We start from the raw sequence: 21,249 nt of genomic DNA on the forward strand, positions 1-21,249 counted from the left end.
TCCGCGCGCTGCCGCCCGCGCTTCCGGCCGGCCCGCGGCGATGGCGGCGCGGCGCGTGCGCGTGCTGGTGGACATGGACGGCGTGCTGGCCGACTTCGAGGGCGGGCTCCTGCGGGGCTTCCTGCGCCGCTTCCCCGGGGAGCCGCACGTGCCGCTGGAGCAGCGCCGGGGCTTCCTCGCCTGCGAGCAGTACCGGGCCCTGCGGCCGGACCTGGGGGTAGGCGCGGGAGCCCGCATCCCCGGGGATGCTCACCGCGGAAAGGGAGGTCAGGGCGGGTGCCCCTTCCCCCGACCCCAACCAGACTCCTCGATCCGGAGCCTTTCGTGTGAGCCCTCGTCGGCCCGGGTCTGCTGGAGGCACGCCCGGGACCGCGTCCGCTGTGTCTTGCAGGACAAAGTGGCCAGCGTGTACGAAGCCCCAGGCTTTTTCCTAGACTTGGAGCCCATCCCGGGGGCCGTGGAAGCCTTGCGGGAGATGCACGCCATGCCAGAGTAAGGAGGGGGGGGGCGGGCGGGGCGGTGCCTGAGGCGGGGGCGGCGCTGACGGGACCCCCACCCCCTCTCCGCAGCACCGAGGTCTTCATCTGCACCAGCCCCCTGCTGAAGTATGACCACTGTGTGGGCGAGAAGGTGCGGCCGCCTTCCCAAGTCCCCACTTCCGAAATAAGCCTCGCAGAAATAGTGGAGGGCTGGGGGAGAGGGGACCTTAGACCCCGTTCGCCCCTCCACGCCCCCTGCTCCCGAACTCAGAGCCCCCCCCACACCCCTTGTCTCCTACACAGTACCGCTGGGTGGAGCGGCACCTGGGCCCCCAGTTTGTGAAGCAGATCATCCTGACGCGGGACAAGACCGTGGTCTTGGGGGACCTGCTCATCGATGACAAGGACACCATTCAAGGTTGGGCCGTTTATCCTTGGCAACCCCAGGCATCTGGCCGGCCGGGATTAGGGGGAGGGAGTAAAAATAACCAGCTTACGGGTCACCTGCTGGCTGCTCCCCTGTCCTAGGCCACGAGGAGACCCCCAGCTGGGAGCACATCCTGTTCACCTGTTGCCACAATCGGCACCTGGCCCTGCCCCCGACCAGGCGGCGGCTGCTCTCCTGGAGCGACAACTGGAGGGAGATCATAGACAGCAAGCGCGGAGCCGACCGGCAGTGAACAGGCCGGCGTGGACAGTGGCCGCAGGGAAGCCCCCTGGAGCCAGTGGCACCAGCGCCAGGGAGACACTGGTGCAGGCCCGGCCAGCTGGCACCTCCAGGGACGGCTGCACCCAGTGCTGGGCTGGCATGGGAACAGTGGGGAGAGCAGTCGGTGACGCTTTTAATAAAAAACTGTGTTTTTTTTAATAAAAGACTGTCTTTTGAGACCTTTTAATGGGGAGCAGCTGGAACGGGGCTGAGGACGGCTCCCCTCCTTCCCTCCTCCCGAGTGCAGACTGCAGAACCTGCCTCTGCCCACCTGGGCACCGTTCTGGCCCCGCGTTTCCCGGGTGTCTCCAGTCCCTGCTGTCCTGAGAGCCTCGGAGGCACTTCCCGGGGTGAGGGCCCCCCTTCACTGTGCGGGGGGGCAGGGTGCTTCCCGGGGTGAGGGCCCCCCTTCACTGTGCGGGGGGGGGCAGGGTGCTCCCAGGGGTGAGGACCCCCCTTCACTGTGCGGGGGGGGGCAGGGTGCTTCCCGGGGTGAGGGCCCCCCTTCACTGTGCGGGGGGGGAGCAGGGTGCTCCCAGGGGTGAGGACTCCCCTTCACTGTGTGTGGGGGGTTGGGTGCTTCCAGGGGTGAGGGCCCCCTTCACTGTGCAAGGGCGTTGCGGGGTGCTTCCAGGGGTGAGGGCCCCCCTTCACTGTGCCAGGGGGGTGCTTTCAGGTGAGGGCCCCCCTTCACTGTGCAGAGGGGGTGCTCCCAGGGGTGAGGGCCCCCTTCACTGTGCAAGGGCGTTGCGGGGTGCTTCCAGGGGTGAGGGCCCCCCTTCACTGTGCCAGGGGGGGTGCTTTCAGGTGAGGGCCCCCCTTCACTGTGCAGAGGGGGTGCGGGGTGCTTCCAGGGGGAGGACTCCCCTTCACGGTGCAGCAGGGGTGGGGCGCGGGGTGGTGAGGGGACAGACTGAGCTCCCAGGGCTCTGCCTTTGTTCTGAGGCGGCGTCCCCGCACGGCCTTGGTCCTGATGCCACGTTAACAGTCATGGCTGTCACTCGAGGGCAGGGACCGCGCCTTCGTTTCGGAGTCCCTTCCATGATGTCTGGCAGACAGCAGGACGCAGGGACGTTCATCCTGCACCCAGCTCGGCGACTGCCACGCCCGGGTGCCAGCCTGGGAGCTGGACGGGAGGGGTCCATCTCAGCACAGCCCTGGAGGAGGCGTCACGCCCCCGGCTCCCTGGGGCCCGCGCTCTTATCCCCCCAGAGCTCATTTCTGTTCCTCAAAATGACTGCAGGCCCTTATTTCTTCAAGTGCAGGCAGTTCTCTGCCTCCGGCTCAGAACCTGCCCCTCTGAAAGCCTGTGGACCCAGGGACCTAGCAGTGGGGCAGCGCCGGCCTGTGGAAACGGCGTCAGCTTTGGCGTCTGTCTCCACGTGTCCCCGAGTCTGGCTTCCTGCCCTAGTGCCCTCTCATCAGAGTATAAGTATCTGTCGTGCTGCGAAAACTCACCTGTAAAGTGGCCGAGACAGCACAATCCTGGCAGCGCGTGCCCAGGGGAGCTGGGCCCCGCCTGCTCCCTGCCCCACGACCGTGGTGTCTGGCAGTAAGGGGCTGCAGCCCAGGGGCTGCTCCGGATCAGGGCTGTTGTGGGGCCTCAGACTTTGGCAGTGGGATGCCCAGGGCAGAGTGGGCCTGCCGGCTGCGGGCTTCGGCCACCTGGCTTGGGGAACAGAAGTCCTCCAGGAAGATCTGGGCCAGGTTCCGGAGTCTTGTGTTGGCCGAGAGAGAGAAGCGCAGCATGCATTGGACCACGGGCATGGCGGTCAGCTCCGGGTGGCAGCCAGGGCCCGGCGAGCCCAGGTACATGAGCGTGGTGACAGCGGACAGCACCGTCTCCTCGTTGGTGCTGGACAGGCAGTTGGTGATGAGTGGGATGCCCCCCGCCTGCAGGATGTGCTCCTTGTTGGCTCTGTCCGGGCACAGGTTGCAGAGGCCTCCTGTGAGAGAGCAAGAAAGTCTGGGGCTGCCGCCCTGGGCTTCCTCCCATTTCCGCTCCCCAAGCCTCCCTACCCAGTCCCGGGAAGGACCCAGGCCTGTGAGAGGCTGGCCCTGGGACGAGGAGTCCAAAGTCTGTTGTGGTCTCCTGTCCTCTCTCTCAAAGGTTCCAGAACGGTCTTCTGAAGTGGGCAAAATTCCCGTTCCCTCTTGGTTCATCCAGCTTGATGGCTGACATGTTTTCCTTTTTTACAGATAAAAAATAAAATGAATGGGGCTGTTGTGGTGTAAAGGGTTAAGCTGCTGCATGTTCCACTTCTGGTCCAGCTCCCTGTTAATGTGCCTGGGAAAGCGCTGGAGGGTGGCCCAAGTACCTGGGCCCCTGCACCCACGTGGGAGACCTGGATGAAGCTCCTGGCTCTCCTGGCTTTGGCTTGGCCCAGCTCTGGCTGTTGTGGCCATTTGGGGAGTGAACCAGTGGATGGGACATCTATCTTCCACCCTCCAGCCACTGTAACTCTGCCTTTCAAATAAATAAATAAATCTTTAAACAAAAAACACACAATACTCTGCCTACCATCACTTTAGAAGAATTTTTATATATAGGTAAAGTGATGGTTTTTACATGTCAAAACTTATCCAATCAAATGGCACCCCTCAAATATGGACAACTTATATCAATCACACCCCAACACACCTACTAAACAGCAGCTAAAGCACCTTACTTCTACCCTCCAGTTATTTATTTTTCGTCCCATAATCTTAAAGCCTGTGAATATGGGCTGGCGCCATGGCTCAATAGGCTAATCCTCCACCTGTGGCGCTGGCATCCTGGGTTCTAGTCCCAGTTGCTCCTCTTCTAGTCCAGCTCTCTGCTATGGCCCAGGAAGGCAGTGGAGGATGGCCCGAGTGCTTGGGCCCTGCACCCGCATGGGAGACCAGGAGGAAGCACCTGGCTCCTGGCTTCGGATCGGCGCAGCGCCAGCCGTAGCGGCCCTTTGGGGGGTGAACCAAGGGAAGGAAGACCTTTCTGTCTCTCTCACACTAACTCTGCCTATCCAAAAAAAAAAAAAAAAAAAAGCCTGCGAATACACACAAATCTCTAATAGAGAAGGGGCCTCTCCTCGCCTTGTGCCAGCCAGTCCCATGAACACTGTGATCACCTTTCCGTGGAGAGCAGCGACTGCAGGTGAACGACCGCACTGCGGCATTTAGTGCCGTTTCCATGACGGCAGCTCATCCCCCTGGCAGGTGCCACTGCTGCTGGGACCCTGGGAGAAGCAGGGAAGGCTCCAGAAGGAAGCACCCATGGACTCAGGCGGTGTGAGCAGACCCCTCCCCCTTTCTGCTCAGGCTGCCTCAACTTACCCCCCCCCCCCTTGCCTTGGGGACAGATGCTGCCTTGTCTTGAGGCTCAGTGCTTAGCACAGGTTACTCAATGCTGGAAGATGGCTTCCTGAGCATCGACTCAGCTTCCTGCCACTGCCCTGCCCCCACCTCTAGGTTCCTGCTCAGTTGGAGGAAGCCCTGTCTCAGCTCATTTATATAAGATATTCAAGGAGTCTTGATGGACCAATCAGGAGTAGGAAGTCCAGCCCCACCCACTTCCCTGTTTCTCTGGAGACTCAAAAAGAGAAGTGGGCTTCCGGACCTTCCCCAGCAAGAGGGCACAGTGCCCTCTTCTCCTGCTCCCCCAGGGGTGGGAGTCAAGGTTTCTCTCTGGCCAGGCTGAGTGCTGCTTTAGAAAAACATTTTTCAAGTTTCATCCCTGTGACCTCTGGGATTTTCCACTGCATTTGGAATGAAATCCTAACTCTCTCCCGTGCCCTTCGCCCCAGCGTTAGCTGGCCAGGTCCTTCCCCTCTCCCTGCGCTCACTGCAGACACCAACCCCAGTCCACCCCAGACCCTTCTGGCTCCAGGTCCTTCCTCACCTGCATCCAGCCTATTGCTAACCAGCAGGGTCCTCCCTGAGTACCTGACCAGCCCCTCACCACGTCCAGGGTAGCCCCCCCCCCCCCATGTCTCGTATACTTTTCTTTTTAAAAAATATTTATTTATTTGAAAGGCAGAGTGACAGAGAATTTCCATCCATCTGTTCACTCCACAAATGCTTGCTGGGCCAGGCTGATGCCAGGAGCCAGGAATTCCATCCAGGTCTCTCATGTGGATGACCAGGACCCAAGTTGTTGAGGCATCAGCTGCTGCCTGCCAGGCACATTAGCAAGAAGCTGGATGGGAAGCCGAGGCAGCGCTTCATCCCAGACGTCCTGATATGGGATGCTGGCATCCTTAGCATCCACTTAATCTGCCGCACTACAACACCCTCCCCGCTTGTGTCCTGTCCTCCACATACTTAGAACCCTGAGAATAACCTCCGTGAATTTGTTGTCTTGTTCACTGCCCACCAAGCCCCACTAGAAAGTAAGTGCTCTGTGGTCAGAACCCTGGCTATCAAGGGGTAGGTACTGTGGCCCAGCGTGGGCTGCCCTTGGGAGGCTTGCATCCCCTCTCCAAGTGCCAGTGAGTCTCAGCTACCTCCCTTTGGATCCAGCTCTCTGCTCATTTGCCTGGGAAGGCAGCAGATGATGGCCCAAGGGCTTGGATCCATGACACTCACATAGGAGAACAGGATGGAGTTCCAGCCTGTCCAGCTCTGACTACTGTGGGGATTTGGGGAGTGAACAAGTGGATAGAAGATCTCTGTCTCTCCCCCTCTCTGTGTCATTCTGCCTTTCAAACAAATAAATAAACAAATAAAAAAAAATAAAACCCAAAGATGAAAAAAACAATATTGGCTTTTTTATTTTAAAGATTTATTTATTTGAAAGCCAGAGTTACAGAGAGAAGTCTTCTGTCCACTGGTTCACTCTCCAAAAGGCCACAACAGCAGGAGCCAGGAGCTTCTTCGGGGTCTCCTAGACAGATGCAGGGGCCCAAGGACTTGGGTCATCCTCTACTGCTTTCCCAGGCTACAGCAGAGAGCTGGATCGGAAGTGGAGCAGCCGGGACTCAAACTGGCATCCACATGGGATGCTGCTATTATGCTCTGCGGCACAGTGCCGGCCACATGTTGGCTGTCTTATTTCTGCCATGTTTTGTGCCAGGCACAGGAAGCACTCCGCGAATGTTTGCTGAAAGCATTTTGAAGCAGTGACTAGGGGAGGCGACTGGGAGACCTGCAGAGGGTTGGAGGATGGACTGGGAAGCCCACCCTGGACTTGCACAGACCTGGGATCTGGGTTGTGGCTCACACACAGGGCCTGTGTGAGGGAGGAAGGGGCCTCGTGGTCTCCCTGGAGTGCTAAGCAGCAGCAGGGGGTGACCAGGCACACTGACAGGGCCGCCCTTCTGCACGTATGTCCACCACCTTTCCTGCCAGCCCCTACAGCAGCACCCTCAGCCCTAGGGTGCTGCCCAGCACCGGCTGGCGTCGTCCCTGACTGCCTTCTGTGGTTGCACTAGGCGCCAAAAGGCAGGGCCCTGATCCCTGTTCCACCGCAGTATCCCAGGTGCCTGGAACTGTGGGGACCACTGAACACAGGCTGGCACACGGCTGAACCCTAGTATCCCTGGTGCTTGGAACTGTGGGGACCACTGAACACAGGCTGGGCACACGGCTGAACCCTAGTATCCCTGGTGCTTGGAACTGCGGGGACCACTGAACACAGGCTGGGCACACGGCTGAACCCTAGTATCCCTGGTGCTTGGAACTGCGGGGACCACTGAACACAGGCTGGGCACACGGCTGAACCCTAGTATCCCTGGTGCTTGGAACTGCGGGGACCACTGAACACACGGCTGAACCCTGCGAGGCAAGGGCTCCCCCCCTTCCACTTCAGTGGAGAAGCAGCTGTGAGGCTGAGTAACTTGCCCAAAGTCCCAGAGAGCCTTGCCACCGCCTCTGGATGCCACACAGCACCAGCCTTGCTGTGGGCAGCCAGCAGGCTCGGCCTAGGGCAGGGCTGAGCCGAAGCGCTCTGGCTGGCCTGGTTACATACTTCTGCTGTGGCTCCAGAGCAGAGTGGTCACACAGCCTCCCACCCTCACCCTGCTCTGAGGGGAGGGGACAGGACTGGGCAGGACTTACCTCTGCTGCAAGGTGTGACAGTCACTGCCTGCCTAGCTGCTGAGTCATCGTAACACCCAGGTGTGCCTGGGCAGGGCACTGCCACCCAGACCAGGGTGAAGCCAGATAGCATCGCTGGAGGGTGGGGACAGGAGGAGGCCTCAGGACAGGGGCCAGGAAAGCCCATGGGTGGACCACGTGCCTGCCCATGCTCACGAGCTGCCGTCTACGTTTCAGGCCCTCAGGCTGGATGGCAGTGTTCCACCAGGTGAAGGGAGCGAGGGCCAGGGGGCCCAGGTGGGGCCGCAGCACCAAGATGGGCCAGGATGGCTCTGTGGACTCCCGAGAGGCTCTGGAGGACTCACCCAACCCCGTCCACGTGAGAACTTGCTCTGAAGAACTAATGAGGGCTGCGGGCAAGAGCAGCACAGAAACCGGAGCTTCCCCAGATGCCCAACAGCACACTGGTTAAGCAGATGATGGCCATTTACAGGGTGAAGAACGACACGCCCCTTAAAAATGCTGTCTTCCGGGGGCGGCGCTGTGGCGTAGGTTAGCTGCTGCCTGCAGCACCCACATCCCATATGGACTCTGATTCGAGTCCCGGCTGCTCTACTTCCAATCCAGCTCCCTGCTAATGCACCTGGGAAAGCAGCAGAGGATGACCCAAATGTTTGGGCCCCTGCACCCATGTGGGAGACCTGGAAGAGGCTCCTGGCTCCTGGTTTTGGCCTGGCCCAGCCCTGGCCATTGCAGCCATCTAGGAAGTAAACCAGCGGATGGAAGACGTCTGTCTGTCTCTCCCTCTCACTCTCTGAAACTCTGCCTTTCAAATGCATAAATAAATCTCTTCCCAAAATAAGATTTTTAATTTAATTTAATTTTTTGTCTCCAGAGAACATTTAATGCAGTAAAGTGTTTGCAGTATCAGGCTATTCCTTACAATAAAGTAAGTCCTTGAACATGTCCCCTCTGAGAGCCTCCCACCACCAACTAACCAGCCCTCACTCCACCATGCTGCCCCTCCCGGCTTCATCCCTTGTCTTCACACCTACATTAGTTACTTGTCAAAGTATTTGGTGGTTATCCCACTCAACTGTCAGTCCCGCGGGAATGGCGACTCTGTGTGGTCCCATCCTGATCTGTAGTTTGGCACACAGCAGGTGCTCCACGGACACGCCTCAGAGAAGGCAGCTGGGGCCGCTGCTGTAGCTAGGTGGGTTAAGCCACCACTCGAGATGCCCACATCCCATACGGCAGGCTGGTTCGAGTCCCACCTCTGCTTCCGGTTCAGCTGCAAAGGCAGCAGATGATGGCCCAGGTGCTTGGGCCTCTGCCACCCATGTGGGAGACCCTGATAGAGGTCCTAGTTCCTGGCTTTGGCCTGGCCAAGCCCCAGCCTTTGTGGGTATTTGGGGAGTAAACCAGCAAATGGAAGATCTCTCTCTCTCCGTCTTTGTCTTCCCTCCTCTCTGTCACTCTGACTTTCAAAGAAATAAATAAACCTTAAAATAACTAACAGGGGCCACCCTGTGGCATGGTCTGGTTAAGTCACCGTCTTCAACGCCAGCATCCTGTGTGGACGCCGGATGTTGCCCCAGCTGCCCCACTTCTGATCCATTTCTCTGCTACTGTGTTTGAGAAAGCAGCAGAGGATGGCCCAAGAACTTGGGACCCTGACACCCACGTGGGAGACTCAGATGGAGCACCAGGCTCCTGGCTTCAGCCTGACCCAGCCCTGGCTGTTGTGGTCATTTGGGGAGTGAACCAGCAGATGGAAGATCTCTGTCTCTCTCTCTCCTACTATAACTCTGCCTTTCAAATAAATAAATAAATATTTAAGGGAGAAAAAAAAGAACACCAGCAACTCATCAGCGTGGCACTTAAGACATGTGCATTCTACTGTGTGTCGCTCACACTGCAATTTTTAAAATGGTTACAAAATGGAGAGAACAAGTTCTGACCGGCTGACGTACATGCTTTGGACTGATAACAGACTGAGATAGCACAAGGAGCAGGAACCACAGGAAGTGAAAACCCGAATGCAGACTGAGAAAGGCAGAGGTAGCTGACCTCGGGCCACATAGCACCAGGGCGCTGGTGCTGGGGGAGATGACCTAGTCCACGAGCAGAGGGTCGAAGGGTCATCCCAGGGGTTAAATGAAGTGATGCTGACCAGTGCTCACGTAGCCAGCACTCAGGGCCTGCTGCCAGAAGGGACGCCAGAGACAGTGCTACATCTGTGGCTCCACCTACTCCGCCACACTGGGCTGATGCAGGCCAGCATCAAACTCTTGATCAGGGACCATTTGTTCTTGGGTTTTACTTTGGCCTCTTGAAAATGGGCCCTCTTGGGGCTGGCACTGTGGCTTAGTTGGCTGCCTGTGGTGCCAGCATTCTATATGGGTGCCGGTTCAAGATCCCACTGCTCCTCTTCCAATCCAGCTCTCTGCTGTGGTCTGGGAAAGCAGTAGAAGATGGCCTGAGTCTTTCGGCCCTTGAACCCACGTGGGAGACTCCTAAGAAGCTTTTGGCTCCTGGTTTTGGATTGGCCCGGATCTGGCCGGGGAGTGAACCAGCAGATGGAGGACCTTTCTCTGTCTCTCCCTCTGTCTATAGCTCTACCTCTCAAAGAAATAAATAAAAGATAAAAACAAAGGGTCTTCCTGAAATGTCCAAGTTGGGGGACAGACAGCCTAAGCTACCATCCGGGTACGGGGTGGCGGGTGCAGACGATCTGCACATGTGTAAAACACCAAGGATGATGCTAAGGAAGCTGGTTGTGGGAGGAGAGAACAGGGCTGCTAGGACCAGAATGGAAAGGAGATGCTGTGAAAACGCCTTGCAAGAGAGCTTGGACTTTCATATGCGGAAAACATCAAGTTGAATCAAAAGCAAAAACCAGCATGACTTTTCATATCCTGACCTCGATATTTCGCTTCTAGAAACTTACCCTGCAGATAAATGCCCACAAGTGGGAAATGACACAGAGGTCAGACACTGCACCACTGCCCATGAGAGCAAACCCGAAACCACCTACACGTGCATCTCCGAGGGGCTGGCTCGGAGCCAGGCTGAGAACAGCGCCAGCACTTCGACAGAAACTAGGCAGCTCAGGCCGCCACTGCGGCACAGCGAGCAGTCGCCACCTATGCAACCCATGAGTGCCAGTGCGAGCCCCAGTTGCTTCACTTTCTTTTTTTCTTTTTAAAGATTCATTTATTATTTCAAAGGCAGAGTTACAGAGAGGCAGAGGCAAAGAGAGAGGGAGGGAGGGAGGGAGAGGAGTTCTTTCATCTGCTGGTTCACTCCCCAAATGGCCATAAACAGCCAGAGCTGGGCCGATTTGAAGTCAGGAGCCAGGAGCTTCTTCTGGGTCTCCCACGTGGGTGTAGAGGCCCAAGGACTTGGGCCATCTTCTACTGCTTTCCCAGGCCACAGCAGAGAGCCGGATCGGAAAAGCAGCAGCCGGGATGCGAATGATGCTCATATGGGATGCTGCCACTGCAGGCGGCGGCTTTACCTGCTCCCTGCTAATGACTTGGGAAAAGCAGCTGAAGATGGCCCAAATGCTTGGGCCCTGCCATTCACGTGGGAGACCCAGATGGACTTGCAAGATCTCAGCTTTGGCCTGGCCCAGCCCCAGCTATTGTGGTTATTTGGAGAGTGAACCAGCGGATGGAAGATATTCTCTCCACCCGACCCTGTCTTGCAACTTAGATTTTCAGATAAATAAATAAATAAATATTAAAAAAAAAAAAGTCAGCTCTTCACTGACTGATGGGGCACATGTGCCAGGACACTTGCTGAGTTAAAAAAAAAAAAAACAGAATATCAATATAGAAGGCTGCCATGTGTGTAGAATGTGCAAAAACATACACACATACACATATTTGCTTATAAATCCTGAACCCAGTGCTGGAGGACACATAGTAACCAGACAGGGTCACCAAGGCAGAGATGTTCACTCTGCACCCTTTTTTTTTTTTTGACAGGCAGAGTGGACAGTGAGAGAGAAAGACAGAGAGAAAGGTCTTCCTTTGCCATTGGTTCACTCTCCAATGGCCGCCACGGCCGGCGCGCTGCGGTTGGCGCACCGCGCTGATCCAAAGCCAGGAGCCAGGTGCTTCTCCTGGTCTCCCATGGGGTGCAGGACCCAAGCACTTGGGCCATCCTCCACTGCACTCCCGGGCCACAGCAGAGAGCTGGCCTGGAAGAGGGGCGACCGGGACAGAATCCGGCGCCCCGACCGGGACTAGAACCCAGTGTGCAGGCTCTGCAAGGCAGAGGATTAGCCTAGTGAGCCGCGGCGCCGGCTCACTCTGCACCCTTTTGAATTTGGTACCACCTGAAGCAATCGTGTATTTACATAAATTATTCACACACACACACATACACACACACGCCCTGCTTGAGCCAGCACTACAGAGAGGGGAACTGGTCTCTGGAAGTTAGGGGAAGGCAGGCCGGGGCTGCCCTGGCTCAGGGGTACAGCTTGAGCCAGGCTTCTGAGCTGCTGAGGGAGCTGGAGACAGCCCGGGACACAGCAGAGGAGGGAGAAGCTCCAAATCAGCCCCTCCTGTGTGGGGGACCCTGCCACAAGTGGAAGGCTGGGAATTTCTTTTTGGGCAGAAGGTCAGGGATGGAACCAGGGCCTTGGGCTGGGCAGCTGTAAGTGCAGTCCCATGGAGGGCCTAGGGGACCACGGTGACTCAGTTTCTCTAAGCCTCTGCTTCTGGACACTGTGACTAGGGCACCTGGCAGGCAGAGTGTGTGGGGAGCAAGCATGCACCTGTTTCTGGCACAGGACCACACCTGCACCCACACACACAGAAGTGCTGGCACGGTCAGGGCGAGGGTACCAGCCCCGAGGTGATCCTTAAATGCTGCATGTCCCTCTCAGAGAACTCCCCCTCCCCCAGAGCGTGGTCCTATCACAGGAGTCACCACTGTGTCTGGCATCATCTGCCTGACCTGGTGTGTGAGATCCTGCACGAAGCTTTAGGTTTCACGCTCACTGCTAAACGGAGTTAAGTATCTCAGGATGCTGGTATCCACTCTATTACTGATTTTTTTCAGTTTACGATTATTACAGATGCTGCTGGAGGTAGCGTCTTTTCCCCCTTTTCCCAAAGATTTATTCATTTATTTGAAAGGCAGAGTTCTGGAGAGAGGAGAGAGAAATAGAGGGGGAGAGAGAGAGAGAGATCAATCCTCCATCCACTGGTCCAATCCCCAAATGGTCGCAATGACCAGGACTACGCCAGGCTGAAGATGGGAGCCAGGAGCCTCCTCCATGTCTCCCATGCAGGGGCCCAGGGACTTGCCGTCTTCTGCCACCTTCTTAGGCACATTAGCAGGGAGCTGATCAGAAGTGGAGCAGCTGGTACTCAAACCAGCATCCATATGGGATGCCAGCACCGCAGGCCGTGGCTCAATCCACGCCAGCCCCCGCTAGTGGCATTTCTGTACACGTGTCTGGATGTGCATGTGCCTGACCCTGTGAAGGAAACTGCCGGGTCCTAGAGGGTCCCTATCTTCCACTTTACTACACAGTATTTACCAGACAGCAGGCACAGGCGCCACTTGCCAGCCTTTACCTGAGCACCACCACCATCTTGTGGCAGCCACATGTATTGCAGGAAGTAGAATATAGGAAAGCAATTTAACCTTAATTCACTTACTTGAATCCATTATTTATTTTTATTTCAAAGAGTGAGAGTGAAAAGGAAAGAAAGAGAGAGGCAGAGAGAGAGAGAGAGAGAGAGAGAGATCTTCATCTGCTGGTTCATGCCCCAAATGGTTACAACAGCCAGGTCTGGACCAAGCCAAAGCCAGGATCCAGGAATTCCATCCGGGTCTTCCACATGGGTGACAGGGGCTCAAGCACTTAGGCCATCCTGAGCTTCCTTCCCAAGCACATTAGCAGGAAGCTGGATCAGAAACAGGAGCCGGGACTTGAACTGGCACTCATATGAGATGCCAGCATCACTTCCAAGTGGCGGCTTAACCCACTGCCCAACAGCACTGGTCCCTGAACCCTGTTTAGTAACCCTGCCATAACTATGACATTCGAGGATTCAGCCAGTTTTCGCGGGAGCAGAAACTCTCTCCTGGTCCCTCTATAGCCCTGTATGGCATCTGGGATGGCACAGGTGTATGACACTGGTGCTTTGAGCAAACATCCCCAAATCAGCACCAAGGGCTGCCAGTGTTTTCACTGGGGCTTGAGCTCAGAATTCTCATTCACCCCGTGAGTGTTTCCTGAGACTCCAGCTCTGCATCTTTTCCTCGCCAGCATCCAGAGGCAGCTCTCACCTCACCAGTGCCACCTCCGGTGGCAGTGCCTGACCCTGACCGTGGGCGGTGCCACTCACAGCAGGGATGACGACTTCCCGACTCCCCACCAGAACTAGCTCAGGGATGTGGTGGAGGCGAGGGTGGAGCCTGAGCCTGGGTCCACCCACTGTGTCCCCCGGGTGGGGTGACTGAGAAAGCACTGGCCTGGATGACTGCAGGAAGGTCCCGGCTCCAGGGCAGGCGTAGGTGCAGCCGCAAAGGTGCCACCTGGGGTGCCTGCGTCCCACTTCTGATTCAGCTCCTGCTAACATGTTCCATGGGTGATGGTTCTGCCACATACATGGGGGAGACTCGGGTTCAAATTCAGGCTCCTGGCTTTGGCTTGGCTCCACCCTGTCTGTTGGAGGCATCTGAGGAGTAAACCAGCAGATGGAAAAATCTCAGTCTCTCCCTCTGCCTTTCAAATAAATAAGTATTCAAAAACCCTGGCTCCAGTTATTACTAATAGCGGGAAGGCTTAACTTCACTAAGATGTAACTTCCTGTTTTGTAGACAGGGGTTAACATCACAAGACCTTGCAAGCCCCTGACATGGTGGGCATGTGTTGGTATGTGGAGGCCGCATGGCATACCTGGGGTGGGCATTCAGAAAGGTTGCTTTTATAACAACAGCACTGGATGGGGGTTGGCGCTGTGGCGTAGTGGGTAAAGCTGCCACCCGCAGTGCAGGCATTCCCATATGCGTGCCAGTTCAAGTCCCAGCTGCTCCGCTTCCGATCCAGCTCTCTGCTATGGCCTGGGTAAAGCAGTACGAGATGGCCTAAGTCCTTGGGCCCCTGTATGTACGTGAGAGACCCAGAAGAAGCTCCTGGCTTTGGATTGGCGCAGCTCCAGCCATTGCAGCCAATTGGGGAGTGAACAAGCGGGTGGAAGACCTCTCTCTCTCTCTCTCTTTCTCTCTGCCTCTCCTTCTCTCTCTGTGTAACTCTGACTTCCAAATAAATAAATTTTAAAAAAGAGTTACGATTTAAACAAAACAAAACAAAAACAAAAAACAGCAATGTCTTCAGAGCCCTGGACCCTGAAGGAACTAAACCAAAACCAAAGTCCTTGCAAAAGACTTGAGCCCAGGCCTGCCTGACCCCAAAGCCCAGCTCTTCACAGGCTGGTTCTGGTTCAGTGGGCAGATGGGCAGTCTGGCCAAGTCTTCTCTCTGCAGGTTACTCCAGAACCCGTCCTGTGCAGGGCTCCGCCAGGCCACAGCCAGGACTCCATGCCTGTCAGTCAAATTCAGATCTGCTTCTGTGCTTCCTTCCTCCACCCTCCTCCCTGGTGCGGAGGTCGGCAAGGCTGGGCTGTGCCCTCACGGGTGCCACAGTCTCAGGGATGAGGCCTGGAGCCCCACGGCACCGCACCTGCCCTGGCAGGAGCAGCAGCAGAGGGGCCTGACCGGGGGGCCCAGTCAGTGCCGGACACATGGAGAAACAGGCTTCACGACAAACACAGAGAAATGTGATCTGCAGAGGATCCCACGGAGGGAGCTGACGCTGAGAAACACTGCTCTGGGGCCCGGGCGCTCGCTCTGGTTGAGGAAGGAAGGGGGGAAAGGAGGAAGCAGCAGCTGGGAAAGAGGGGTGCCTGCGACTAGGGCGGTGCCGACAGGCACGGTAGCCTCTGCTCCTAAAGCGGCCCTGTGAGCTGGGCGAGGCACAGGCGAGAAAATGAGTCGGGGGGCCGGGCTCCCTCACAGAATCTGCTAAAAACTGGAGATGTGGCCGGCACCGCGGCTCAATAGGTTAATCCTCCACCTGCGGCGCCGGCACACCAGGTTCTTGTCCCGGTCGGGGTGCCAGATTCTGTCCCCGGTTGCTCCTCTTCGAGGCCAGCTCTCTGCTGTGGCTTGGGAGTGTAATGGAGGATGGCCCAGGTCCTTGGGCCCTGCACCCGCATGGGAGACCAGGAAGAAGCACCTGGCTCCTGGCTTCGGATCGGCACAGCGTGCTGGCCGCAACACGCCGGCCGTAGTGGCCACTTGGGGGATGAACCAACAGCAAAAAGAAGACCTTTCTCTCTGTCTCTCTCTCTCACTGTCTAACTCTGCCTGCCAAAACAAACAAACAAACAAACAAAAAAAAAACTGGAGATGTGGGAGGCTGCCCAGGACAGCAAGAAGCCAGGAAAGCCCAAACCTCCCCTATAGCTGAGGGCTCAGTGAGCCAAGATCTTAGGGCACCTGAGAGGTGCCCTTGGAGGTGGAGAAGCCAGGATTCGAAACAGGCACCCATACCAGGGTGCGAGCAATCTGACTGCTGCGGCACCAAACCCCTCCCACGCATCTGTTGTTTAAAGATTTATTTGTTTATGTGAAAGGCAGAGTGACAGAGAGAGAGGGAGGGACAGGGACATCTTCTGTATGCTGGTTTGCTCTCCAAATGGCTGCAATGGCAGGTGCTGGGACAGGCCAAAGCCAGGAGCCAGGATCTCTATCCAGGTCTCATGGCTGGCAGGAGCCCAAGCACTTTGGCCACCTCGTTGCCTTCCCAGAGACATTAGAGGAGAGTCTGGATCGGAAGTAGACGAGCTGGACTGGAACCGGTGTTCCGATATTGGATGCCAGCTTTGTAGGAGGCAGTGTAGCTCACTGCACAACACCAGTCCTGAAATGTTGCCTTTTCTTTTTTTAAGGGAAAAGGTTTATTGGGGGAAACCCCACAGACTGGAGGGAAGGAGCGAAGAAGGAAAAGAGGGAGGAGAGTATAAGAGCGATCCAGAGACAGAGAGAAACTGAAATGTGCTTTTAAAAGATGCGTACTAGGCTGGCGCCGTGGCTCAACAGGCTAATCCTCCGCCTTGCGGCGCCAGCACACCAGGTTCTAGTCCCGGTCAGGACACTGGATTCTGTCCCGGTTGCCCCTCTTCCAGGCCAGCTCTCTGCTGTGGCCTGGGAGTGCAGTGGAGGATGGCCCAAGTGCTTGGGCCCTGCACCCCATGGGAGACCAGGGTAAGCACCTGGCTCCTGCCTTTGGACCGGCACAGTGCACCGGCTGCGGCGGCCATTGAAGGGTGAACCAAAGGCAAAAAGGAAGACCTTTCTCTCTGTCTCACTATCCATTCTGCCTGTCCAAAAAAAAAAGATGCATGCTGATGTTAAAGCAAACAAACAAAACAAAACAAAAAGCTGGGTAAAGCCACCGCCTGCAGGGTCAGCATCCCATATGGGTTCCGGTTGAGTCCTGGCTGCTCCACTCCCCATCCAGCTCCCTGCTAATGCACCTAGGAAAGCAGCAGAAGATGGTCCAAGTCCTTGGCCCTTTGCACCCACATGGGAGACCCAGAGGAAGATCCTGGCTCCTGGCTTCAGATCAGCCCAGCTCTGGCCATTGTGGACATTTAAGGAGTGAACCAGTGGATGGAAGATTCTCTCTCTCTGCCTCTGCCTCTCTGTAACCGCCTTTCAAATACATAAAATAAATCTTTAGGGCCGGCATTGTGGCATGGCAGGTAAAGCCACTGCCTGAAGTGCTAGCATACCATATGGTTGCCGGTTCGAGTCCTGGCTACTCCACTTCTTTTTTTTTTTTTTTTTTTTTTTTTTTTTTTTTTTTTTAATTTTTTGACAGGCAGAGAAGACAGAGAGAGAGGTCTTCCTTTTGCCGTTGGTTCACCCTCCAATGGCCGCCGCTGCCGGCGCACTGCGACCAGCGCACCGCACTGATCCGAAGGCAGGAACCAGGTGCTTCTCTTGGTCTTTCAAGGGGTGCAGGGCCCAAGGACTTGGGCCATCCTCCTCTGCACTCCCGGGCCATAGCATAGAGCTGGCCTGGAAGAGGGGCAACTGGGACAGAATCCAGTGCCCTGACCAGGACTAGAACCCGGTGTGCCGGCGCTGCAGGCAGAGGATTAGCCTAGTGAGCCGCGGCGCCAGCATTGCTCCACTTCTGGTTCAGCTTTCCGCTATGGTCTGGGAAGGCAGTAGAAGATGGCCCAAGGCCTTGGACCTCTGCACCCACGTGGGAGACCCGGAAGAAGCTCCTGGCTCCTGGCTTCAGATCAGCCCAGCTCCAGCCGTTGCGGCCATCTGGGGAGTGAACCAGTGGATGGAAGACATCTTTCTCTCTCTCTCTCTCTGCCTCTCCCCTCTCTCTAACTCTGACTTTCAAATGAATAAATAAAATAAATCTTAAAAACTGCATGCTGAAAAAAATAATTTGTGTTTGCTCTCATAATAAACCCCAAACTCATCCCCACGGTCAGATGTAAGCCCTGGCCAGCTCCGCTGCCAGTAGCCTCATTTGGCACCATTTTCCAGGTCTCTCACCCCAATCCTGTCGCACCTGCTTTCCCTCTGCACCTTCACGGCTTCTGCATCTCTGCCGAGGGTGCCCTGCCCACCACGGCCAACACGGAAGCTGTCCCCCTCTAGTCGACTTCATCCCAAGCAGCATCATTTTAATTTACTCCCCACGTCTCCCCTTCTAGAATGTAAGCTCCTGTAGGCAGAACCCATTGCTCAACTTGCTCAATATCTCTCCAACATTCAGAACAGTACCTGGCTTAAAGAGTGAGGGGGCGGAGCCAGTGTGTGGTGTAGCAGCACCCTGCCATGCCGGCATCCCACACGGTGTGCGTTCAAGTCCCGACTGCTCCATTTCTGATCACGCTCCCTGCTAATGTGCCTAGGGAAACAGCTGAAGAGGACCCAAGTCCCTGGGCCCCTGTAGCCATGTGGGAGACTCTGATGAAGCTCCTGGTTCCTGGCTTCGGCCTGGCCCAGCCCCAGCCCCAGCTGTTGTGGCCATTTGGGGAGTGAACCAGTGGATGGAAGATCTCTGTATCTCTCCCTCTCTCTCCACAATTCTGCCTTTCAAATAAACAAATATTTAAAAAAAAAATGAGGGAGATCCTCAAAAAGAGTATGGAATATGTGTATTATGAAAAGTATATAAGTATATGGATTTATAAGGGGCCAGCGCAATGGCGTAGGTTCATATCCCGGCTGCTCCACTTCTGACCCAGCTCCCTGCTAATGTGCCTGGAAAGCAACAAAGGGTTGTCCAGGTGTTTGGGCCCCTGCAGCCACCTGGGAGACATGGAAGAAGCTCCTGGCCTTCAGATCAGCCCAGCTCCAGACATCGCAGCATCTGGAGAGTGAACCAGCCAGTGGGAGATCTAGCTTGTTCTCTGTCTCTTTTGCTCCCTCTCTATATAACTCTGCCCTTCAAATAAATAAATACATTTTTTAGATTATTTATTTTATAGGCAGAGATATAGACAGAGAGAGGAGGAGAGAGAGAGAGAGAAAGATCTTCCATCTGCTGGTTCACTCCCCAAATGGCCACAATGGCCAATCCAGAGCTAGGAGCCAGGAACTTCTTCAGGGTCTCCCACACGGGTGCAGGGGCCTAAGCACTTGGGCCATCCTTTGTTGCTTTCCAGGCGCATTAGCAGGGAGCTGGGTCAGAAGAGGAGCAGCCGGGACACGAACCGGTGCCACAAGTGGATGCTTAGCCTACTACACCACAGTACCGGCCCCAAATAAATAAATCTTTAAAAAAAAAAAAAGAAAGAAAGAAAGAAAAGAGTGTGTGTGGGGAAATCTTTTAAAAAATTCATGGAATATGTGTATTATGAAAAAATTTAGATTTTTTTTAAATTGCATTGCACCAAAAACACCCTTATATTTTAATTCCATTTCCCATTAACTTGCTGAAATATCCTTGTACTCACTGGGCAGGCACTGTATGAGAGGTTCAAGTGACTGGATCCGTGACACTCACGGGGGAGACCCAGATTGAATTCCTGGCCCCCAGCATTGGCCTGGACCAGCCCTGGCTGTTTCTGCCATTTGAGGAGTAAAACAACAGATAGAAGTTCTGTCTCTCTGCCTCTCAAATTAATTAATTAATTACAAGTTCATGAAAAAGCATTACAAAAAACCTATGTATGGACTTCAAACATTTCTGCATGAGGACAGGGATGATGGCCCAGCGGGTTAACTGATGGGAGTCCCGGCTCAAGTCCCAGCTGCTCTGCTTCCAATCCAGCCGGGAAGGCAGTGCTGGGCCCTTGTTAGCCCTGTGTGAGACCTGGATGAAGGTCCAGGATCCTGGCCCTGGCCTGGCCTAGACCTGGGTGAAGTTGTAGCCATTTGCAGAGTGAACCAGCGGGTGTAATCTCTCAATCTCTCTCTCTCTGCCTTTCAGTAAATAAAAAAAAAAAACTAAAAAACCCTACATTATCGTTGCATTAAAGATCCACCTCCAAACTGCTCCCTCTCGGTGGCTCCCTCCTGTTCCCTGTATGTGATCCCATCTCTAGGCAGCAGGGTGGGTCCTGGGTGGGACCCCCGCCCTCTCACATTAGCTGTGACCTGGACGGCCTGTGGGGCGACAAGGGGGCCCCTAAAGGCCCCTTTGCCGACGACTCCCTTGCGACCCTCCCGTCGCGCGGCAGCCCCGCAGGTGTCGGGGTCCGGCCCCCCTTACCCATAGCGAACTCCACCAGGGTCTCGTTCTCCTCCGAGAGCGAATCCAGGAACAAATCCAGGACCTGAAGCTGCCGCAGGTACTGGAAGTTGCTGGGGTCATAGGCGAAGTTGGCCAGGTTGGCGAGGACTTGCTCCTTGGCGTCTGCAACGGGAAAGCGACCCTGGAGCCAGGTCCCGGGCGGCGGCCCCCGCGGCTCTGCCCACGGCCCGCGGCGCCCACCCGCGGCTCTGCCCTCGGCCCGCGCCGGCGCCCACCCGCGGCTCTCCCCACGGCTCGCGACGCCCACCCGCGGCGCCCACCTCGGCCCGCGCCGGCGCCCACCCGCGGCTCTCCCCACGGCTCGCGGCGCCCACCCGCAGCTCCCACCTCGGCCCGCGGCGCCCACCCGCGGCTCTCCCCTCGGCCCGCGCCGGCGCCCACCCGCGGCGCCCACCTTGGCCCGCGCCGGCGCCCACACGCGGCTCTCCCCACGGCTCGCGGCGCCCACCCGCAGCTCCCACCTCGGCCCGCGGCGCCCACCCGCGGCTCTCCCCACGGCCCGCGCCGGCGCCCACCCGCGGCTCTCCCCAAGGCTCGCGGCGCCCACCCGCAGCTCCCACCTCGGCCCGCGGCTCTCCCCACGGCCCGCGCCGGCGCTCACCCGCGGCGCCCACCTCGGCCCGCGCCGGCGCCCACCCGCGGCTCCCACCTCGGCCCGCGGCGCCCACCCGCGGCTCTCCCCACGGCCCGCGCCGGCGCCCACCCGCGGCTCTCCCCTCTGCCCGCGACGGCGCCCACCCGCGGCTCTCCCCACGGCTCGCGGTGCCCACCCGCGTTTCCCACCTCGGCTCGCGGCGCCCACCCGCGGCTCTCCCCTCGGCTCGCGGCGCCCACCCGCGGCTCCCACCTCGGCCCGCGGCGCCCACCCGCGGCTCCCACCTCGGCCCGCGGCGCCCACCCGCGGCTCTCCCCATGGCCCGCGGCGCCCACGCGCGTTTCCCACCTCGGCTCGCGGTCTCCTGGAACTCCGTGACGAGCGCCTGCAGGTATCCCAGCCGCCCGACGTGGGGGTCCACCTTCGGCTTCTGGGCCATGGCGGGGCGGCCGAGCGCTCCTGGGCCCGGTGGGACAAGGGCGAAGGGGAGGCTGGACAGCCGCGTGAGACCCTCCCCGGGGCGGCCGGGGGGCTCAGGTCCTGCGAGAACCCGCAGCTCGAAACGGCAAGTGCGAGGGGACCCTCAGAACCCTGTCAGAGTCCCGGCCGGAAGCCGCGCTAGTCCCGC

The 21,249-nt window shown here is 57.2% G+C and overlaps 2 protein-coding genes across 3 annotated transcripts; one reads left to right on the forward strand and one right to left on the reverse strand.

Moving 5' to 3' along the window:
- The first annotated feature begins 21 nt into the window (after nucleotides 1-21).
- On the forward strand, nucleotides 22-1,331 carry NT5C (5', 3'-nucleotidase, cytosolic). Its single transcript, XM_062216718.1, has 5 exons — nucleotides 22-217; nucleotides 392-492; nucleotides 570-630; nucleotides 783-897; nucleotides 1,008-1,331. The coding sequence occupies exons 1-5, from the start codon at nucleotides 41-43 to the stop codon at nucleotides 1,157-1,159; spliced, it is 606 nt and encodes a 201-aa protein (XP_062072702.1). The 5' UTR covers nucleotides 22-40; the 3' UTR covers nucleotides 1,160-1,331.
- Nucleotides 1,332-1,335: 4 nt separating this feature from the next.
- ARMC7 (armadillo repeat containing 7) lies at nucleotides 1,336-21,238 on the reverse strand. Of its 2 annotated transcripts, none has more exons than XM_062216719.1 (3): nucleotides 20,970-21,238; nucleotides 19,985-20,128; nucleotides 1,336-3,134 (listed from the first exon to the last, which is right to left on the reverse strand). In XM_062216719.1, exons 1-3 carry the CDS (start codon nucleotides 21,058-21,060, stop codon nucleotides 2,773-2,775), a joined length of 597 nt encoding a protein of 198 aa, XP_062072703.1. In that variant the 5' UTR covers nucleotides 21,061-21,238; the 3' UTR covers nucleotides 1,336-2,772. The 2 variants fall into 2 exon arrangements, with proteins under 2 accessions (XP_062072703.1, XP_062072704.1); XM_062216720.1 differs by lacking the exon at nucleotides 1,336-3,134 and adding an exon at nucleotides 11,362-13,910.
- Between the last annotated feature and the right edge of the window lie 11 nt (nucleotides 21,239-21,249).

This window comes from Lepus europaeus, chromosome 18, assembly GCF_033115175.1.
Source record: "Lepus europaeus isolate LE1 chromosome 18, mLepTim1.pri, whole genome shotgun sequence".
Lineage (NCBI taxonomy): Eukaryota > Metazoa > Chordata > Mammalia > Lagomorpha > Leporidae > Lepus > Lepus europaeus.

What these genes read in the sequence shown, in the direction of transcription:
- ARMC7 (XM_062216719.1), bottom strand. Translation starts at nt 21,060, where the DNA reads ATGGCCCAGAAGCCGAAGGTGGACCCCCACGTCGGGCGGCTGGGATAC. An exon ending in CCAGGAGACCGCGAGCCGAG is followed by an intron (nt 20,129 to 20,969) that starts GTGGGAAACGCG and finishes TTCCCGTTGCAG; the next exon opens with ACGCCAAGGAGCAAGTCCTC. An exon ending in CCTGGTGGAGTTCGCTATGG is followed by an intron (nt 3,135 to 19,984) that starts GTAAGGGGGGCC and finishes GCTCTCTCACAG; the next exon opens with GAGGCCTCTGCAACCTGTGC.
- NT5C (XM_062216718.1), top strand. Translation starts at nt 41, where the DNA reads ATGGCGGCGCGGCGCGTGCGCGTGCTGGTGGACATGGACGGCGTGCTG. An exon ending in CCCTGCGGCCGGACCTGGGG is followed by an intron (nt 218 to 391) that starts GTAGGCGCGGGA and finishes TGTGTCTTGCAG; the next exon opens with GACAAAGTGGCCAGCGTGTA. An exon ending in GAGATGCACGCCATGCCAGA is followed by an intron (nt 493 to 569) that starts GTAAGGAGGGGG and finishes CCCTCTCCGCAG; the next exon opens with CACCGAGGTCTTCATCTGCA.